The sequence below is a fragment of the Excalfactoria chinensis genome, chromosome 15 (assembly GCF_039878825.1).
Source record: "Excalfactoria chinensis isolate bCotChi1 chromosome 15, bCotChi1.hap2, whole genome shotgun sequence".
NCBI lineage: Eukaryota > Metazoa > Chordata > Aves > Galliformes > Phasianidae > Excalfactoria > Excalfactoria chinensis.
Window position 1 is genome coordinate 4,819,114 of NC_092839.1, and position 17,658 is coordinate 4,836,771.

Below are 17,658 nucleotides of genomic sequence, written 5' to 3' on the forward strand. Positions count from 1 at the left end.
GCCTGCTCCATGCATACGGGGCTTCACCCTGTGCTGGAGCTGGGGTATGTAGCAGGAGAACTGCGTTAGTTTGCTCCCAAGTTTCACTCCCAGTGCACTTGCTTTATAACTTTTTCCCTCCTGCAATCCCCACCTAACCTTCATCCCAGTGCTGTTTTCTCCCAATAACACACACACCCACTTCTTGGTTAGACAGGAGTGTTATTTCTCTGTATGCCTTTGTTAAATGCATGTCTGGATAGGGTGCTTGTCAGTGGGACAATGGGAGCTGGGATCCCAAGGGATGGTTTCTGGGAATGGTGGGGCTGTGGGATGCTGAGCATTTGAGGGGAATGAAGCAAGAAAGTGTTAGCAGCAAAGCCTGAGGAGTTAGTTTTGGGAGCCTACAATACCCCTTTGCTTCTCCCTTGGGTGCCAGGAGAACCTGCAGAGGGAGAGGAGAGGAAAACCATCTCCCCTCTCTGGCAAGGCAGCAGTCCAGGATGGGGTTTACTGAGTGCCAGCAGCTTTCCTTCCTCCAGGCTGGCTGGTCCATCCAGAAGAGGCTGGGAGCAGGGCAGAGCTGGCTGCTAGCTTCTTGCTAGCTCTTTAGGACTGTCCTCCTGCAGGTCCTCCTCATCTGACTGCACCACAGGGGTCTCAGCCCCTTCCTCGCTGGTGTCCAGGCTGTTGGGATCCGTAGAGACAGAGGATGTGGAGGAAATGCGTGACTTGGTCTCAGCTGCACTGGGCACTTGCAGGGTGATTTCCTCTTGGCACTGACTGGCATCTGCTCCTGGAGGAGAGAGAGGTAAGAGAAGGAAGAAAAAGGCTTCTGGAGGCTTCATCCCCCTGAAACTTCAAAGATAGCCCCCCACACCCCCACATGCTATTCCTCTGTAGGCTACATTTTCTCCTTCACCCCACTTTGGGGTGCGGTGGGAGCTGTGTGGCTGCTGTAACCGCTCCCCATCTCACCCCCCAAGCTTGGCTCTGGGCTGTGCCTTGCATTCCTTCCCCATTTTTGGTAGCAGAGCCTTCTCAGTCTTGTGTGAAGCACGGCTCAGAGCCATGCTGTGTGAGGCCATCAGCTGCAGTCACAGGATGTGCTGGGGAAATGTCTGGCTTGGCCTTGGTGACTCGCTGCAGTACGTGTGCGTGGGGAGGAAAATGCTGGCACGCGGGGCTTTCCCTGTGGGACTTCTGCCCAGCTTTGCTGCTGGCTCATGGGGCTGTCTGTGCCTGGGCTCTCTTGTCTTCTACAGTGCAATATATTTACAGGCTCTGTACCTCTGTGGGGTGGAGGTGGATAGTGACATGAGATAGTGGCCCAGGGTGAGGCCTTGCCAGCCTTGTGGTAATCAGCACCAAGTGACCGTCTTTGTATGGAGGATGTGTGTATGTGCACACGTACATGGAGCACTGGGACAGGTCAAGGTGGCCAGGGCTGAAGAAGAAGCTGGTGGAGATGCTGGAGGCACGAAGAGCTCCTGGTCTGAACCACAAAGGGCTCAGACTGCTCATACCTGTCAGGGGCCCGGAAACGCTGCTCTCCTCTGTCCCACAGGGCAGAAACACATCCACAGGGTCCTGGTCTGACAGGTCCATCATGTCCATCTGCTCCAGCACGTCCACATTCACCTCCATGGAGGAAATGCTCCCCAAGGGTGCTGCAGAGACAGAGGTCAGCAAAAGGTGAGTGCTAGTGTCAGGGAAAGGGCACCATGCAAGCCTATCTGGCCCATGGACTTCAGGAAGAACCCCAAAGTGGGAGGCCAGCCTTGCAGTGGAGAACCAAATTGCACCTGCTGGTAAGAGGTCACATGAGCATCACATTTGCTTAAAACATCCCCTAGAAAAACCTGCCGTCACTGTAATCCTTGCTCCAGCTCCAAACTGCTGTCTGGAGGAGCCAGTGACTATGCAGGCAGCCAGTCTGGGTACCCCAGTTCAGTGCCTTTGTTAAGTGGTGTGAGTAATCCATATGCACACCCACACACAGCGTGTGTGGCCCTGTCTCCATGCAGGACATGCGTGTCCTTGGCTGCCTTTAGACTGGGGACATCCCGCCAATCTCTAAGCTGTGCCAGATCTCTGAAGCATGTCTAGCCCTGCTCCACCGCCCACAGCACTTACGTCTCCGATGCTCCAGCTGCAGGTGAGACACAGGGAAGAAGAAATCCACTTCATGCTGGAAAACCTCCTCAAAGAACTTCTGCCGCTCCCGTAGTTTCAACTGCTGCTGCTGCTGCATCTGCTCTGCATCCAGGCTGCGCTGCCCCGGCTCCATGTCTGGAGAGGAAGGCAAGGAGGGTCAAGCCAGGCAGGCTGACAAGCCCTTCTGCCTGTGCCTGCTCACTCAGCACTGCGGTGCCCTGGGTAGGTGGTTCTCTCTGCTCTGCTTTACTGGTGCACGTTGATCTGGTCACTGGGAATGACTGTTATGTGCTAGAGTGGCAGTGGCACTTGCTGTGCTGGAGCCTCGGCTCTCACTTCTGAGTGTTGGGAAGCCAGGAGCTGGGAGCTCATATGCTGCTTTCACTGCTGTTGAAGTTAATTATCGTGGGGGAAAGGGTTTGGATGCCAGATCAGTCATTTTAAGTACGTACTTAAAATTTATCTTGCTTGCTACAAATCAGTGTTGCCTGTGAACACTAACGTGCAGGGGAAACTCCCTAGGATGAGAATTGGCGTTAGTGCTCCAGGCTTCCTGGGCTAAGGAATGCATAAGGAATAAAGGGCATTAGCAGCCTTGTCACCCCTGCACACGCTCCCTCCCGCTGCCACCCCTTGCTGCCACCGTTGCCATAAATACAGCTGCACCCACGCTTGCAGGCTGCCCCACTCACATCCCCTACTTGCACAGCCAGCTTGGCTTCTGCCTGCACAAACATTTTCATTCCTGTAATTCCTCCCGCAGTTCAGTGTTGGTGTCTGTGTTCCTGGCTCACGCGGGAGTGAAGAAGCCCTTGGGCAGTTGTTGAAGGAAAGCAGCAGGGAGCTGTTGCTGCATCTCAGGACCTGGTACATCCCTTTCGGGTTGGGTACCCACAATGGCAAGGACCCAAATGCCACAGATGAGCCATGGCCAGTGGCCCTGGCTGTTCCCAGGCTGGTGTTTGACCTCAGTTGTTCCAGATTTCCTCCCTGAAGCTCTTGGCCCAGCCAGCACAAGGAAAATGTGATTACTGGAGCAGGCAGTGCAGTAACCAAGGAAACCAAACAAACATCCCCTGCTCTGTCTGAGCGCAGCCCAAACCCTCCACTCCTCCGGGTGGGGTGAAGGGAATCAAGCAGCAGGCAGTGCCCAGCATCCCCTCCCTGTCTGGCAGCAGCAGGGACAGGGACAGTGGGTAGCTGTCAGCAGCACTTAGTGGCACAGGACCCAGACTGGATGGAGGTGGTGGGTCTGGTGTGTTATTCTGGGGATAAATGTCACATCATCTCAGAACTCTTTGAGGGCTTCTGTGCCCTCAGCACGCCATTCTCTGGGGCATCCTTCAGCTGAACCACAATCTGCACGAAGCACAGAGCACTCAGGCCTGGTCATCACACACTTTCTAGAAGCAGCTGTGGTCCTTAGCAATGCCTGGGGCAGCAATTCTGGCTGCCTGAAGGGGCCTTTGCTTTGCTGTGGCTGACTGCTGGGCACCCATGCAGGTGTAGAGCCCAGGCTGATGGCCGTGATGACAAAAGCACAGTTCAGGTTAAACTTTCACAGCTTCAGCTCAGTGCTGCTGCTTCACAAGGGAGTTTTTTGCCTTGCCACCTGCAGTAGGGCCAAGCAAACAGTAAGGAAGCCAGAGACAAGGAAGGGACTGACTGACCATGGCACTAATTACAGAGCTGATCCTACACAGCTGTTAGAGCCAGTCCTGTCCTGTCTCTGCCAGGCCAAGCGCTGCCTGCCCAGCCCAGCTGTGCTCCATCTGTAGCCAATAGCCTGGGATGGGGGGAGCCTGTTGGGATGCTGCAGGGGGCTGGGCTCAGGATGTGATGGTTTTATACTCAGTAGGAAGAGGATACCCCTCACCTGTCCACCTCATTTCAGGCTCCCAGTTTGGAGGTATGGACCAGCTCTCTGTGCAGTACCTTCCCAAAGGTAACTTAATTCAAGGTAAGATGGAGGGTTTCTAAATCCCCCTGCAGTACAAATACAAAATAAACCAAATGCCAGCAGGTGCTGCCTGTAGTGCCATGAGCTTGGCTGATCCTCGCCCTTCACCTTTTCACTGCCCACCTCTTCCCCATCGCATGACTGATACTTGGGATAAAGGCACGCCGGGGACAGCCAGGACAGGTGCTGGTGGCAGCATTCCTGTGGTGCACAGGGAAGACATGCCAGGATTTCTCTTGTGGGAAGAATTAGCCAGACCCGGGTTATGAACTTGTTTTTGAGCTCTCGCCGGGGTGCTGAGCACGAGCACTGAGCTGCTATTATGTGCATAACGCAGCAGCTGCACAGCACAGCCCTGCCTGACCCGTGACCACGGTGAGAGTCGGGGATGGAGCCTTCCCCGCCTCCCAGGGCTCTTCCGGGCACACAGGGAGCAAACAGCCCCACTTAGTGTAGCTGCTTCCCAGCAGTCCTGGCTGGAGACATAAAGGAGAGCAGCGTTCCCTGCCGCTGCCCTTCGCCATGTGACGGCCGGTCACGCTCCCACTGTCAGCGCAGGGATTGTCTCATCCTGCTGGCATGTTCCCACTGAGCAACACGTTCACATGCACAATGCGGCCCCTGTGCTCCGCGGGGGGTTTGTCAGTACCTGCTGGTGGCCCGGCTTTCATTACTATTGTCATGGTTATTACTACAGCCGCTCAGCCGAGGGACCAGAGGCTTATCTGCATGCACAGCCAGGCCCTCCCCGATGGCTGAACCTTGGCCACAAGCATCCCGCTGCCCGCAGTTCCTTCCGGCTCTCACGGCTCGCTGGGCTGCGGGAGGGAAGGGAACAGCTCCTGGGATGCTGCCGGCAGGGGGTGAGGGCAGAACGGAGTTGGAGGGAGCACCGGCCGAAAAGAGCCAAGCCCGCCCTGAGGCTGGGAGCAGAGCGCGCTGCCTGCCTGTATTTCTGCTGGGAACGGACACGTTCTGCATTTCTCCTTTTCCTGCAGGATCTCAGTACAAACCCCCCTCTGGGCCGGTGAATAGAAGGGGTGTATTTTGGGCTAGGAGAAGGCTCGTTAGTGGAGGCACGAGGCCAAAAGGGAGGTGGGGATGGCCTTCAGCTCTTCAGTTCCTTGCAGAAATTTCAAAGGAGCCGAGATTATTTTTCAATGGGGAAAAAAGGGATTGTGGGGAGTTCAAATGAGGGGTCACGCCAAGCATGGACCGGTTCCCTGTTCCCCATAGAACAAATATAGTGGGAGCAAGCAACCTGGCTCAGTTTCTTCAGCCTTTCTCCCTGCACTTGCCCAGGACCAAACTCTGACCCTGCACCTCCACAAAGGACCGGGGCACTCCCAGCTGCCTGGATTGCAGGACACAGGGGGGCTGGAGCAGGGCAGATTCTCCAGGCGACCCTGCAGAGATTTGGGCCTTTCCTTGCTGGCCCTGCACCAGCAAAAACACGGCAGGGCAAGGGTAAGTGCCAAGGGCTCTCTGCTCCTTTAGCCTTGGGAGAAGCAGCCGGAGTGGAAAGCTGGGAATGCTGCAGAGAAGCACTCAGGGTCACGCATGTGGAGATGGGATACTCGGACACCGTGGCCGCCTGAGCGTGAATTCCCTGCACAGTCTTTTCTCAGTCATCTTTCCTGACCTCGTGTTGCAGCAAAGCAAAAAATAACCACAGCCTTGGTGAGAGGAAATGCATCGGGATTGTGGAAGGGAAGCGGTGGTTTTGGCAGAGCCATTTGCTGGGAAAAGCGAGGAGGGATGAGACGGGGAGGACACGGCACTTCATAACCCCTCCGTGCAGCGGTTTCACTCCTCCAAGCCATCTCCAAATCCCTTGCGTCTCAGCACTAAAAATATCCCTGCCTCCCAGAGCTCTTTTCCCCAGCAGAGGCTGTCATAAGACCCTGCTATTTACGGGGCCCTGATTCAATTCCTGCAGCCGCGGGAGGATGAAAAAGCCGGGAGGGCAGCACGGCGTGCAGGCAGGGGAACGGCTCCCAGTTGTCCCACACCGCTGTACGAGCTTCGCTCCGCTCGCTCTCTTCTCCCCTCAAACCCTGCCGTGTGGGGGCACCTGGTGCTCCGGGGGGTTCAGGGCCAGCCGCCTCTGCTCCTGTCCTGTGGCTAACAGGTCCCCGAGCTCAGTCTTTTCCCAAGCAGGTGCCCCCGCTGTGCATCCCCGTCCCGGGCTCGGGGCTTTCCGCGCACCCCCCTTCCAAAGCAGCCGGACCAGCGGGCTGCAGCTGCGGGACGAGCCAGGATTTGGGGCGGTAGGACTTCAGAGGGGACGTAGCCGCTCGGCAAAGCAGCCCCTACGGCACGTTGCAGCGCAGTGGGAGGGGGTCCCACCCTCCCGACCCCGCTCCCCCTCCCTCCGAGCGCTCCCCCGCACTCCGCCTCGCCCAGCACTCACCGGGCAGCCGCCGGCTGCGGCTCCGAGCCCCGGCGCCCGACATACGGCGGCGGCTGCTGAGCCCGGGCCGGCTTCAGCGCGGGGCTGCCGCTCGCCCATGGCCGCGCTGCGGGGCGGCGCTCGGTGCTGCGGGGCGGTGCCAGCGAGCGGGCGGTGCGCGGGGCTCGGGGGGCTGCGTGGGTGCCGGAGACCGGCGGGGTCTCTGCGGGTCTGGCTGCCGTGCGGAGACCCCGTAGCAAGGGATGAGGATGCACGCTCTATCGCTGCATCCTTTATTTTGTTGTTATTATTATCTTTTTTCTTTGGCTAAAAGGAATCGCCAGGCGTGATCCTTCTCGTGTTGCCTTCGCTGTCTGCTCTGCTTGCTGGAAGCTGGGCTGAGCTGGGGACCTGTTGCCTGTGCTTCCCACAGCTGCTGGTGTCACCTCATGCAGGTAACGCTGGTGGCAAGGGGTGAGCCTTGCTGCTGTGGCTGTGGGTACCTGCAGGCCTGGCTTGCTCCCAGCCCACACCGGGCAGTGTGCCCACCCCGCCTGCTGTCCCCGCTGACCCTTGCTGCGAAGGCGAGAGGTAGGGCCAGGGAATGAGCTCAGCTCTGTGCTATGTGCGATGTCTGCACCCATTGGCACCGCTTCCCACCGCGGCACACTGAGGCCGCTCCCTTGCTCAGGGTTCCCTGCAGCACCCCGAGCTCCCCGGGGCTCCGTGCTCCCCATGTCCCCGCTCTGGGCACAGCATTGGTGGTGCTGAGGGCCCCCACATACGAGCATCCCTGTGTTCCGTTCTGCCCAGCTGGGTGGGGGCTGGGAGCCGTGATATCAGCCACCCGCAGCCTGACTCATCCCAGCTCTCCAGCACAAGCAGTGCAGCTCAGCAGGGCGCTCATTTTATTCCAATTATACTGATAAGGCCCCACGTAATGATTCTCACTCGTGACCAAGCGTGTGCTCCTGGCCAAAGGGCAAGAGGGGACACTGAAGGTGATAGAGAGTTCCCACTCGAGGTAGGGAGCCCTGAGAACAAACCTCTGATTGATACCCACAGGGATGGAGCATCCCTGTCCCACCTGTGCTGCTGGGGCAGGCCCATTGCATTGTCCTGTGTCCCCGGCACTCACCACAACAGCAATGCCCATGTCCCTGGGAGGTGTCCCCAGGAGATCCGGGTCACCGGCCCAGGTAGGGAATGACACATCTTCTTTCCTGGGACACAGAGCTCAGCTCCTGCCAAAAGTCCCCGGGGGACCCAGCATCAAAGCGTGGTCGTCATCAGGGGAAAATGCAACGTGACTCGTTCCTCCTGCTGCTCCCGGTCAGGTTTCAACCCTTCTATTACAGGTTTGCAGCAAACAGGAGGTGAGTCAGGGCGTGTGGGGTGGGAAGCAAGGATGGAGCTGGGGAGGGAGCAGCTGCTCAGTGAAAGGTGAGCTGGTGCTATGCAGGTGAATCATTCGGTGGGGAAAATCGATGGTAATCCTCACAAGCAGTGCTGGCAGTGAGGCACAGCTTGGCTCGTTCAGGAAATTGCGGAGCAAAGAGAAAAACAAGGCAAGGCTTTTCTTTTATTTTTTTCTGAGGCAATAAATTGTGAGGGAGCAGCCTGCGAAGCTGCAGCAGCCGCGTTCCCTGGGCTCCTTAAAAGGGAGATTTTAGTCCGGGACAGCGGGGAGACAGCAAAGCCATAAACACCCTCCCAGGAACGTGGCTGCTGAGAAATGAGGCTATGGCAGCACTGGGGGGAGCAGGGCCGTGCCTGGCACCTTAGCCGTGCCCCATGGGAACAACGGTGTCCCCACATCTGGTGGTCCCCAGGGGGCTCTGACCTAACGCTGTGTCCCTGCATCCCCAGGTCCATGCCATGTAGACGTCCCCGTGGCTGGCTGCTGACATGGGAGCTGGCAGAGCTGCAGGGCAAGGGGTGGCAGCTCGCATCCAGGACTGCCCTGTGCATTTGGGCAGGGGGTTCCCTTTTACTCTTTTAATCTTTTCGCTCTCACAGGATCTACAGACTGCCCCTCACAGATACTGTTTGACACAGCCCTGCACTTTTCTCCCATACCAGCATGTGCTGCATTTCTGTTGAAGCCAGCTGGCAGGAATGCCTGCACAGACACTCAGATCAGAGCCACTGATCTGGGATGGGCTGCCAGAGCTGGGTGAAGGCATGGCTCACCACCAGCCCTGCGGCACCGACCCTGTCACACCGATGTCACCATGCAGCCTCAGCCCCAGGGAGCCAGGAGACACTTGGTACAGGGCTGGGGACAGCTTAGGGCTGGGATGGATGCTGGTGTCCAGAAGGACTGCAGATGAAGAGCCATCCCACCATACAAGGTAGAGACAAGCACTCATTGCCTCTGTGTTCTTCTCACCCTTAAGCCACTCCATCCCTGTGCCCTCATTGAGCTCCCCCTCCACTGAGCTGATCTCCCACTGAGCTGTCTCTCCATTGATCCATCCATCCACCATTACAGGGCTGTTCCCATTCTCTGCACAGCTGGGTGCTGGGACCAGAGTTCTGTTGTCACAGAAGCATGAGGTCACAGCCTGTGACACTGTGGCCACCATCAGTGCCAAGAACAGCTCCCAGCACCTCTCCCCACAGCTTTGCATTGCCATCTGAGGCCCAAAAATGAAATCAGCTGCACCCCAGGAGGTACAACCCTATGGCACGGCACTGCGCTTCCCAAGTCACCACCATGGGGACATCACAAGGAGGGGACCCTATCGGGGGGGTTGGGGTCTCCATGTGCCTTTGGCAACACCATGAACTGGGAGAAGGCCCCAGTGATTTGCCCACCCTTTGCTCAAATTAAGCATCTCTGCTTGGGGTGCTGCGTCCCCAAAGAGGCTCAGGGCACCCCAGTGGGATGGTGCTCTCTGGGATGAGCTTGGTGTCACCCTAACCCTAACCATGACCCATGGCTGTTTTTCCCCCTCTCAGGCTGGAGACCCAAAGGACAAGCCCTGCCCGCTGTGCACTAGGGAGCAAAAAAGCCGCTTCTGGAAAGTAAGGATCCCATGGCATCACCGTGGGGGCTGTGGGACATGGGATGGGTGCTCACCTCTACCTCTGCCCTCCCGCCCCATAGGCAGTGAAGTCACTGGCGCTGCTTCGGCTGTTTCGGAGCACAAACCGCAGGGTGCAGCGGCTGCACACAGTGGCTGTGCGGTGCTGGCGCTCGCTCACGGCACAGGGGCTGCCCGGTGCCACATCACTGCTCCCCAGGTAGGTGAGGGTACAGAGCCCGTGTCCCCTCCCTGCTGCTCTGCTGGGAAGGGGCTGTAGGGAGATAAAGCCCAGGGGTGTGAGTTAGAGGCGGTTTGGGGTGGTGGGGGGAGGTCGTTGGGTTTGGCCTTAATGGAGGTCTGCAGACAGGCAGCCCATTGGGTGCACTGAGCCATGACCTGCACCCGGTGCTGGCACACAGCCCCTCTGGGCAGCACGGACACAGGATGCTTTTTGGGATTAGGGAATGTCAGCACCTGCCAGAGCCAGAGGAGGATGTGGGCAACCCCGAGACCAGTTCGACCAGCAGCACTGAGGATGCACCAATGGAGACAGAGACAAGCACAGCACCAGCAGCTACGGAAGCCGAGCAGGACTCATTGGAGACCCTCCCCCAGCGTTTCCACATGCCGGCCCCCAAAGTGCTGTGCCGGCCTTCAGCCCAGCGCTGGGTCAAGCCCTGCTGCACCCGATCCTGCGGAGAGAGCCTGGAGCGCACGCTCACCATCTGCTACCCCCGGTGACCACCATGGGTATGAGCACTGCCCTCACTGAGCGGGGCCATCCCCCTGAGCCCCTGCACAGCTCATCAGCTGCTGGCTTCCCTTTCAGGACTGCCTGAGGAGTTGGAGGACAGCTGACAGGAGACCTGTGGGGTAATGCACTCAGCCTCCTGCTATGAATAAAGGGGGTGGCCTATGCCTTATCAATAACGATTGTCTGTCTCAGAGCTGCTTTTAGTTTGGGTTTCCACTGTGCTTGTAAGGGGTTTCTGCTCATCTTGGATTCAGAGGATAGAGAATGCTGGGGGTGCCAGAGCAGCCCCCTCCCAGGTGCAGGGATAGATGTGTACAGAGAGGTGGAGGTCTCTCCTCCGGGCACTCCAGGACACTCTGTGCTCATCCCCATGGGGCTCAGACACCACCAGCCCCCACAGTGATGCTGTCAAAGCACCAGAAACCTCCTGCTCCCATCTGGGCTGGGGTAACCGAAGAGTGACTCATTGGACAAAAGCCAGGACTGAGCTGTAAAGATGCACAGTACCGTGTAATCTCCTTAAGGATATTACAGCAAGGGGAGCTGCTGGTGCCAAAATCAACAAAGAACGTTTTATAGCTGGAGGTGCTGCAGTTGAAGGCTTGGAAGCCACACGCACTTCAGGCTTTGTTCGACGTGATGCACTGGGTTACCTGGGGGGCTCAAAGCACAGCCTGAGAGCGTGGCTGCAGCCCCACAGCAATGGCAGCTGTCAGAGCAACACTGGGACAAGCACAGAAAGCATCGAATGCAAAGCAACAGCACAAGGAGAGCGTGAACCCAGAGCAATGCTCACTCTGCCCGGATTCCCACTGCTGGAGGGCCCTACTGCACATCTGGGGTGACACAAGAGAGTTGCAGCCTGGTTTGACAGTGGCTTTCGGCTGTGCACAGAGCAATGAGCTGCACAGCACACCGGGGCCAGCCCAGCAGGTGGCACTTGGATCGCATGGTGTCGGGGCTGCACAGCGTGGGGTCGCACAGCTAAGGGATTCCTGGAAAGGGACAGGATTGCACAAGGCTGGGAATCCTAGGAAGGGGCAGGGCTGCACAGCTGAGGGTTAGTGGGAAGCAGCAGGGCTGCATGAGTCTGGGAAGCTTCGCAGGGGATGGGGTGTGCGTGGGATACCAGGTGCACGCTAACCCTTGAGACCCCAAATCCCACAGCTCTATGTGCCGAGCTGCCTTTTCCTGGGCTAGGGGGGAAAGTGCTGGCAAAGGGTTATAATGGGGTCCATGGGCACAGGGTGCTTAGATGCGAGGTGCAGGCTGCATGCAGCCATGAGTGCTAGCAGAGGGCTGCAATGAGAACTGGGCTGCCCGTGGGCACTCATTAGCGGTGGCTCAGCCTCCTTGTTAATTAACCATGGCCAACCCCACTAATTAGCTGTGGCCAGAGCTGGCTGCCCTCCTCATGGAGGTGGGCGGGGATCCTGCGGGCCATGGGGGTACCAGGGCTGGAGTGCAGGTAGTGGCATGGGGCGGCAGTGGGGCACAGCTGCGTTACTCGTGGTGCTGGGTAAGGCTGGGGCTGGGATCTGGGTTGGGGTCTGAGTATGAGAGCCGGGGAGATGCTGCCCGGTCTCAGTTCAGGAGATGTGGGTGTGGGGAACATCCCGGGCCTGGGATGTCTGTGTGCTGGGGTCCCCTGCCTGTGCCACCCCAGGGAGGAGGTGGGTGCTGCCCCCAGAGGTCCCATGCTCACAGCAACCCCTTGGTGCCGGCAGGGCACCTGGCCATGCTGCTGACATCGGGCACCGCCTGCACCAGCGTGTACCGAAGGGTCTCTGACTGCATCCTGAAGCTGGGAGAGAGCATGGCCACATACAGGGAGGAGGACAGCACGGAACTGCAGGGGCTGCACCGGGTCTGTGGGTGAGTACAGCCGTGTGAACCGCTGCTTTCATGTTTATTTGCCTTCCTCCTTGCTAGGCGCCGAGCAGATGGGAGCTGGCTGTGTCCTGCTCTTTCTTCCCCTTTCTGCACAGACAAACCGGCTCAGGGTGTGCAGCCTCCCCGGGATGTGGCAGGATGCTGGGATGCAAAGGGAATTGCTCAGCAGCGTGTCTCTGAGCATGTGAGTTCTTGGTGTTGGGAACAGCAGGGCGCGCAGCACAGCACATGCTGCTGGAGGCCGATTCCTCTCTGCTAAAACTCCCAGCTGCAGGGCAGGTAAATGTGTAGGAGGGGGCTTTGAATGGGGACATTAAATAGGAGAGATGGAGGAACGGGTCTTCCCAGTGGGGGCTCAGGACCTCCCTGGACCTCCCTGCGTCAGTTAAAGCGGTGGCGGCTCATGACAAACCTGCTGTGACCAGAGGAAAAAGATGATGACGTCCCAGTTTCCTGCCAGGAGCTATTTCTGAACAATTGGCCTCTAAGCCCATCCTTTCTCAGCTGCCATCTTCCTTCCCAGCATCGTGGGTACATGACTTAGGGGTGGAAGTGGAGCTGAGAGCATTGTGCCAGCGGCGTGGGCATCTTGGTTCCCTAAGGGCTGTGTGACCGCAGCCCAGCAGCTGAACAGGGGGGGCTGAGCGGAGTGAAACTGTGACGTGTCACCCCTGACTGAAAGCAGAAGTGTGTTGGGTGCTGCTTTGTGCCACCCCTTACCCAAAGGTGTGAGCCAGGCTGAGCCCTCACCTCACCTGGCAGCAGGCTTTCTCATTATCTCAGGATATTTATTCTGCCACGGTGACTCTGTTTAATGAACTCGATCACAGCTGGCGTTCTGACGTAAGCTTGGTAAGAAAACTAAATAAAGTGCTCTCATCTGCTTGTCTGGAGGGAGGTGTCAACTCCAGCGCAGGGCACTTGGACAAAAACAGGCTGTCTTGCTCTGGTGCTGGGCTCTGTGTTCCACTGCTGGGCTGGGCTGTGAGCCTGGTGGCCCTGGGTGGGAAAGGGGCAGAGCCACTGCTCATCTTTTAGATGCAAGACTTGGGGAAGGTTAGCAGCAAGTGTGGCTTAGAGCCGTATCTATCCTGTGGACAGGCTATCATTTTGAGAAGCCACACTGGTGAACCATGCTGAGGTCTTGCTTGCAGGTACCGGGGAGCTCTGCCAGCCAGTGTTGCCTGTGCCAGCTGGAGGAGCCACCAGGGCTGTGGCTCTAGAGCTGAGCTCAGGCCATGGCATTCGCTGAGACTTTCAGGCTCCTGCTGGTTTATTTTGTGGGTTTGCATCTACAAAGCAGAGAGCTCACCTGTGAGTTCGGCTGTGCTGGGATATGTGCTGTTGTTCACACAGCAACCTCCCAGGATGCCATCATCCCCTCCCCAGCACACTGCAGCACTGTACAGCAGCCTTTGGTTCTGGCACTCAGTCAAATTATCTGTTAGTCCCAAAAACTCTGCAGCTGAAATAACCTAAATAACCCTCCACAAAGCAGCACACCAAACCCAACCAGAGATGCCTGCTCCAGTCCTCCCCACGCAAGGCAAGGAGGTCCAGCTCAGCCTGGTGCCTGCTGTCCTCACCTGGGGGCAGCTGGAGCTCATCCATTGCTCTGCAGCTGTGGGCAAAGAGTTAATTGGGAACAGCTCAAAAGCAGCTTCTCCAGAGCCAGCTGGCTTCTTCAGCAAAGGTAAGGAGGAGCTGAGGGGCAGGCACAGCACAGGGCTGGTACTGCAGCATGCTGGGCTAGCAGGACAGCACCCATTGTGCCCTGCATGGAAGTCTTGCTGGAATGCTGAACTTTTAAGCTTTAACAGAGTGGGTGTTTCCTGTTGGGCTGCTCTCTGTGCTGGTGCTGGATAACTCACACAAAATATTGAGGCTGCAGATAGGGTTGGCTGGGCTCTGCCCGCTCCTTCATGCTCTAATACAGCAAAGGGATTAATAGTGCGGTTCTCTATTGCAGGTACTGGGATGAATTTCATGTCTGTGCCCTGACAGCACTCTGGGAGTGCCAGAAGGAAGCAGCAGCCATCTGGGAGATGCTGAGGAAGGAGTCCCGAAAGCTCAAATTCCAAGGCAGCCTGTTTGACCTCTGCAGCCCCAGCACAGCCCCAAGCTTTGCCTGGCCCTGCATTCCCAACGTGTCAATCCTTAGCATCCCCCTCATCATCACTTGGCTGAACTTATAGACCTCAGCTCCGTAAGTACCACAGCAAAGGTGCTGGCAGCACACTGGGGCTCCTTTCCGATGGTTCTGGCTCAGCAGACTCTCAGCTCTGTCCCAGGTCTGACAGACTCTGAAGAGTTCAGCAGCATCTCGTGGGTTTTTCTATTTCTCTGTTATTTGGGACGTTTGTCCCCTTTGGCCTCATGGCACAAGCAGAGCTCTGGCTGCCTGCAGAGGATCTGGGGGAAAATGGGGAGTTGTGAACACCAGATTCTTTTTGGACCCTTCCATGGTCATCGGATGGAAGCCTGTTTGTTCAGCTGCCTGTTTGCACAATGCCAGCTCTCCAGGTTTGGATTTGGGCGCTGAAAGCCTGCGATGTGCAGGGGGTGGTGTGGTGTGTCCTGCAGAGAGCACAGAGGGACCGACCTTTCTGTGAGGACACACTGCAAACCCCACTAAAAAATAGCCACAGGTGCATGACCCCTTTCCCAGCACACATCTGGACTCCTGAGTAATTCCTGTGTTGTGTGTAGATCACTTTTCTAAGGAAAAGGCAAAAGAAATCTTGGGGGTGGAGGGGGGGGAGGAAGGAAGATGTCAAGCAACCACAAAACCTTTTCATGGTAGTACTTTTGCTTTGATGTTTTTCCCAGCAGTGTTTGTAAGCAGCTCTGTGAGTGACTGTGTGTAATTTTATCATATTAAATGTTGTTGCGGAGGCTGAAGCTATTTGTCCTGCCTCCTGTTTGTAGCGCAGTCTCTTCTAGTCTCCTTTGCAGCTCAGAGCATTGTTAGTTATGCAGCTTTGGTACGAGCACAGAAAGTATTTGCAATAGAGAAGTGCTTGCATGCAATTGTTGGGTACACTAGAAAAACTCTGTTATCGGGAATACAACGCAGCTGGGTGGGTAAGGAGGCCAAAAAAAAAATGCCCTGCCTTACTGATGTAGGGGAAAAGGAGCCATAGAGACCCAGTGTGGCCCAGCCTGGGGTCAGTGCCTCACTAAGGGGAAGCACAGCAAGTCTTGCTTGGTCTTCCTACTGCTTTCAGTACATGCCCCATAGAGTACTGCCACTCCTGGATGGGGAAGGAGCTGGTTTTGATCACGCTCTGTATTAGTGCTTAACAGCTGGATGTGGCTGTGAACTTCATGTTCTAATTAAGAGAACCATCTGTTTTTCATCAGTATTTGAAATGTCTGTGTTTAACTAACAGGGTATTTCAGTCTGACTTACCTAAATATGTCACATATCGCTCTGGCTGTTTTCAGACTGGCCACATATCAGGGCACTTGCTTTGTTTTTAGGATGGGAATAGTGGTTTGGGGCTTCTTAATGACCACTCGTGTTCCTTTCCTGGTACTCGTGTCCCTTCTCTTACTATTCTCTCACTCACCCATTCAGCTCCTGCAGCTGTAGGATGGAATGAATGAATGGAAGCAAATTCCAAGACATAAGATGGGGAGGAGCAGCTGATGTTCAGACAGCACTCCAGAGCAAGGCTGAACCCAGGCCTTCAGCAGATGTTATTCATCTACTCAGCATCTCTGGCACAATGCCTGACAATACATAGTGGGAAAGGGATGAGCCAGGGTACTGCGGAGCCCGCTCTGAACCACTACACTGCTTTGGTTCTCCTCCCTGCTCTGCTCCAACAACAGTGTATGCTATTCCATGCTGTTCTCCCTTCCCTCTGTTGCCTCCTCTTCTGCTCGTAGTCCATACAGTGGGAGAAAGCTGAGCAGGTGAGCATTCAAGGCTTCAGTCTTTCGTATGCAGATCATGTATCTGATCTTTGTTTTGAATAGGTGTTTTATGCCTCTAGGGAAACAAAGCACAACTCTCAACAATTCCCATCCTGGAACAGGACTTGAAAGCTTTTCTATTCCCATAGCACGCTTAATGCCAATGCAGTGCAGTGTGTTGGATGTTCCACAGCCTCAGTGTTAAATCCAGTTGCACCAAGGACTCTTCTCATGGCCCTGCTCTCCCTAAGGATCTCCAGCCACAAGGCTGCACCAAAACTTCACGTCCCAGGATCAGCTGTCCATTTTCCTTTAAGGAATGGCAGTACTGTGACTTTTCTTCCTCTGCCTGTTCCCAGGGATCTGGGATGTTCCCTCTCAGTACCAACAGCAAACAGCAGGAGAGGAAAAAAATGACCCTGAAAGAGCCTTAAAATGCAACCCATACTGAGCTGGAGCCTGGCAGCCCCAAGGCAGAGTGTGCCCTCTGCTGTGCGCCCTGATCCCAACCATGTATGCACGTCTCTTTGCAGAAGGAGACACTGGCACCTACTGGAAGACCAAGCACTGCTTCGTGTCTAGGCTGAGCGTGACTGGAAGGAAGGCAAGTATCCTCAAATATGAGAAACCAGAAGGGTTGGAGCAGGGATGAGAAGCCTTGCTGAATGCACAGCAGAGTTAGAGGGGAAGCAATAACAAAAGATGTCTGAACTTGTGTTAACTCTTTCATCTGAAAGGCTGCTTCTAGGCATGTGATAGCACTAAAATTGAGCTTAAAGGGGTTTTGCTCAGGAAGAGGTCCTGGTGAAATCTTAGACCACGAGAAGCTGTGTCTAAGCACATGTAACCTGCAACCCTCCCTTCTCTGCAGCAAACTTGTCAGCTATTTAAAACACTTTGATATCAATCCGCTTAGATTCAGCTGAAATAATTTCCACCAGTAACAAATGAGCAACTTCAACCCACCAATTCTCAACACGCCAAATTAGCAGGTAATCTGCACAAGTTAACGTTTACAAACACTAATGTACAAAAGGAAACTACCACAGCAAGATGCTGCACAACATAAATCCTTCCTTCGGAACGTGCTTTGCCCCCTTTCAGGTTCTTGCAAACCAAACGCCCCTCAGTGGCCGCTCTGCAGGATGCAGGTTTGTTTGTGAGGGCTGTGGTTACCTGAAGGCACAGCTCGGCCTTACCTCCTAGCAGCGATGCTGCTCTTTGTGACTGCCCCGTGGGTGAGGTTATTGGAAGTGCCTCTAAATGAAAGCATACCCTATCTTTGCAAGCGTATCCAAGGCAGCTCCAGCCCAGGACTGAGCATGTGGAGCCCCTGGACTGCTGACACTCCTCCTAAAGTGAGCATTATGTTGGCTGACTTCCCTAGACAGCACCCACAGATGCCTCGATTACAGAGGAGATGTATGAGCTGTTTACTGCAGGAAGTTTTATGTGCCCTAAACAGGGGGCAGCCCACACGTTGTGCTGTTCTCTGGCTGTATCTTCCTCTGTTGCCATGCTACAGACATTCATGGTAGTTTTTTGAAGTGCTCAGCTTCCCAGGAGAACT

At 56.0% G+C, this 17,658-nt stretch overlaps 2 protein-coding genes across 12 annotated transcripts; one reads left to right on the plus strand and one right to left on the minus strand.

Moving 5' to 3' along the window:
* Nucleotides 1-191: 191 nt before the first annotated feature.
* On the minus strand, nucleotides 192-6,654 carry DBNDD2 (dysbindin domain containing 2). The gene is made up of 4 exons (XM_072349853.1): nucleotides 6,510-6,654; nucleotides 2,116-2,271; nucleotides 1,506-1,649; nucleotides 192-775 (listed from the first exon to the last, which is right to left on the minus strand). The coding sequence occupies exons 1-4, from the start codon at nucleotides 6,550-6,552 to the stop codon at nucleotides 570-572; spliced, it is 549 nt and encodes a 182-aa protein (XP_072205954.1). The 5' UTR covers nucleotides 6,553-6,654; the 3' UTR covers nucleotides 192-569.
* LOC140258992 (neuritin-B-like) lies at nucleotides 2,219-17,403 on the plus strand. Of its 11 annotated transcripts, none has more exons than XR_011905333.1 (9): nucleotides 2,219-2,358; nucleotides 2,900-5,776; nucleotides 6,823-8,842; nucleotides 8,983-9,164; nucleotides 9,453-9,518; nucleotides 9,601-9,737; nucleotides 9,982-10,270; nucleotides 10,350-10,393; nucleotides 12,002-12,137. XR_011905333.1 is itself a non-coding variant. In XM_072349855.1 (4 exons), the coding sequence occupies exons 1-3, from the start codon at nucleotides 11,751-11,753 to the stop codon at nucleotides 14,360-14,362; spliced, it is 417 nt and encodes a 138-aa protein (XP_072205956.1). In that variant the 5' UTR covers nucleotides 11,226-11,750; the 3' UTR covers nucleotides 14,363-14,373; nucleotides 15,748-17,403. The 11 variants fall into 11 exon arrangements, 1 of the variants encoding a protein (XP_072205956.1); XR_011905336.1 differs by having other exon boundaries at nucleotides 2,286-5,776; nucleotides 6,823-6,943; nucleotides 7,723-8,842; XR_011905335.1 differs by having other exon boundaries at nucleotides 2,286-3,003; nucleotides 4,031-5,776.
* The last annotated feature ends 255 nt before the right edge of the window (nucleotides 17,404-17,658 follow it).

Bases quoted from the DNA above. Each gene is read 5' to 3' on its own strand.
- LOC140258992 (XM_072349855.1), top strand. From the start codon at position 11,751: ATGGGGCGGCAGTGGGGCACAGCTGCGTTACTCGTGGTGCTGG. The intron at 11,794-12,001 runs GTAAGGCTGGGG...TGGTGCCGGCAG, and splicing joins TGCGTTACTCGTGGTGCTGG to GGCACCTGGCCATGCTGCTG. The intron at 12,150-14,136 runs GTGAGTACAGCC...TCTCTATTGCAG, and splicing joins GGGCTGCACCGGGTCTGTGG to GTACTGGGATGAATTTCATG.
- DBNDD2 (XM_072349853.1), bottom strand. From the start codon at position 6,552: ATGTCGGGCGCCGGGGCTCGGAGCCGCAGCCGGCGGCTGCCCG. The intron at 1,650-2,115 runs GTAAGTGCTGTG...CTGTCTCTGCAG, and splicing joins GCAGCTGGAGCATCGGAGAC to CACCCTTGGGGAGCATTTCC. The intron at 776-1,505 runs GTATGAGCAGTC...TCTCTCCTCCAG, and splicing joins CGTTTCCGGGCCCCTGACAG to GAGCAGATGCCAGTCAGTGC.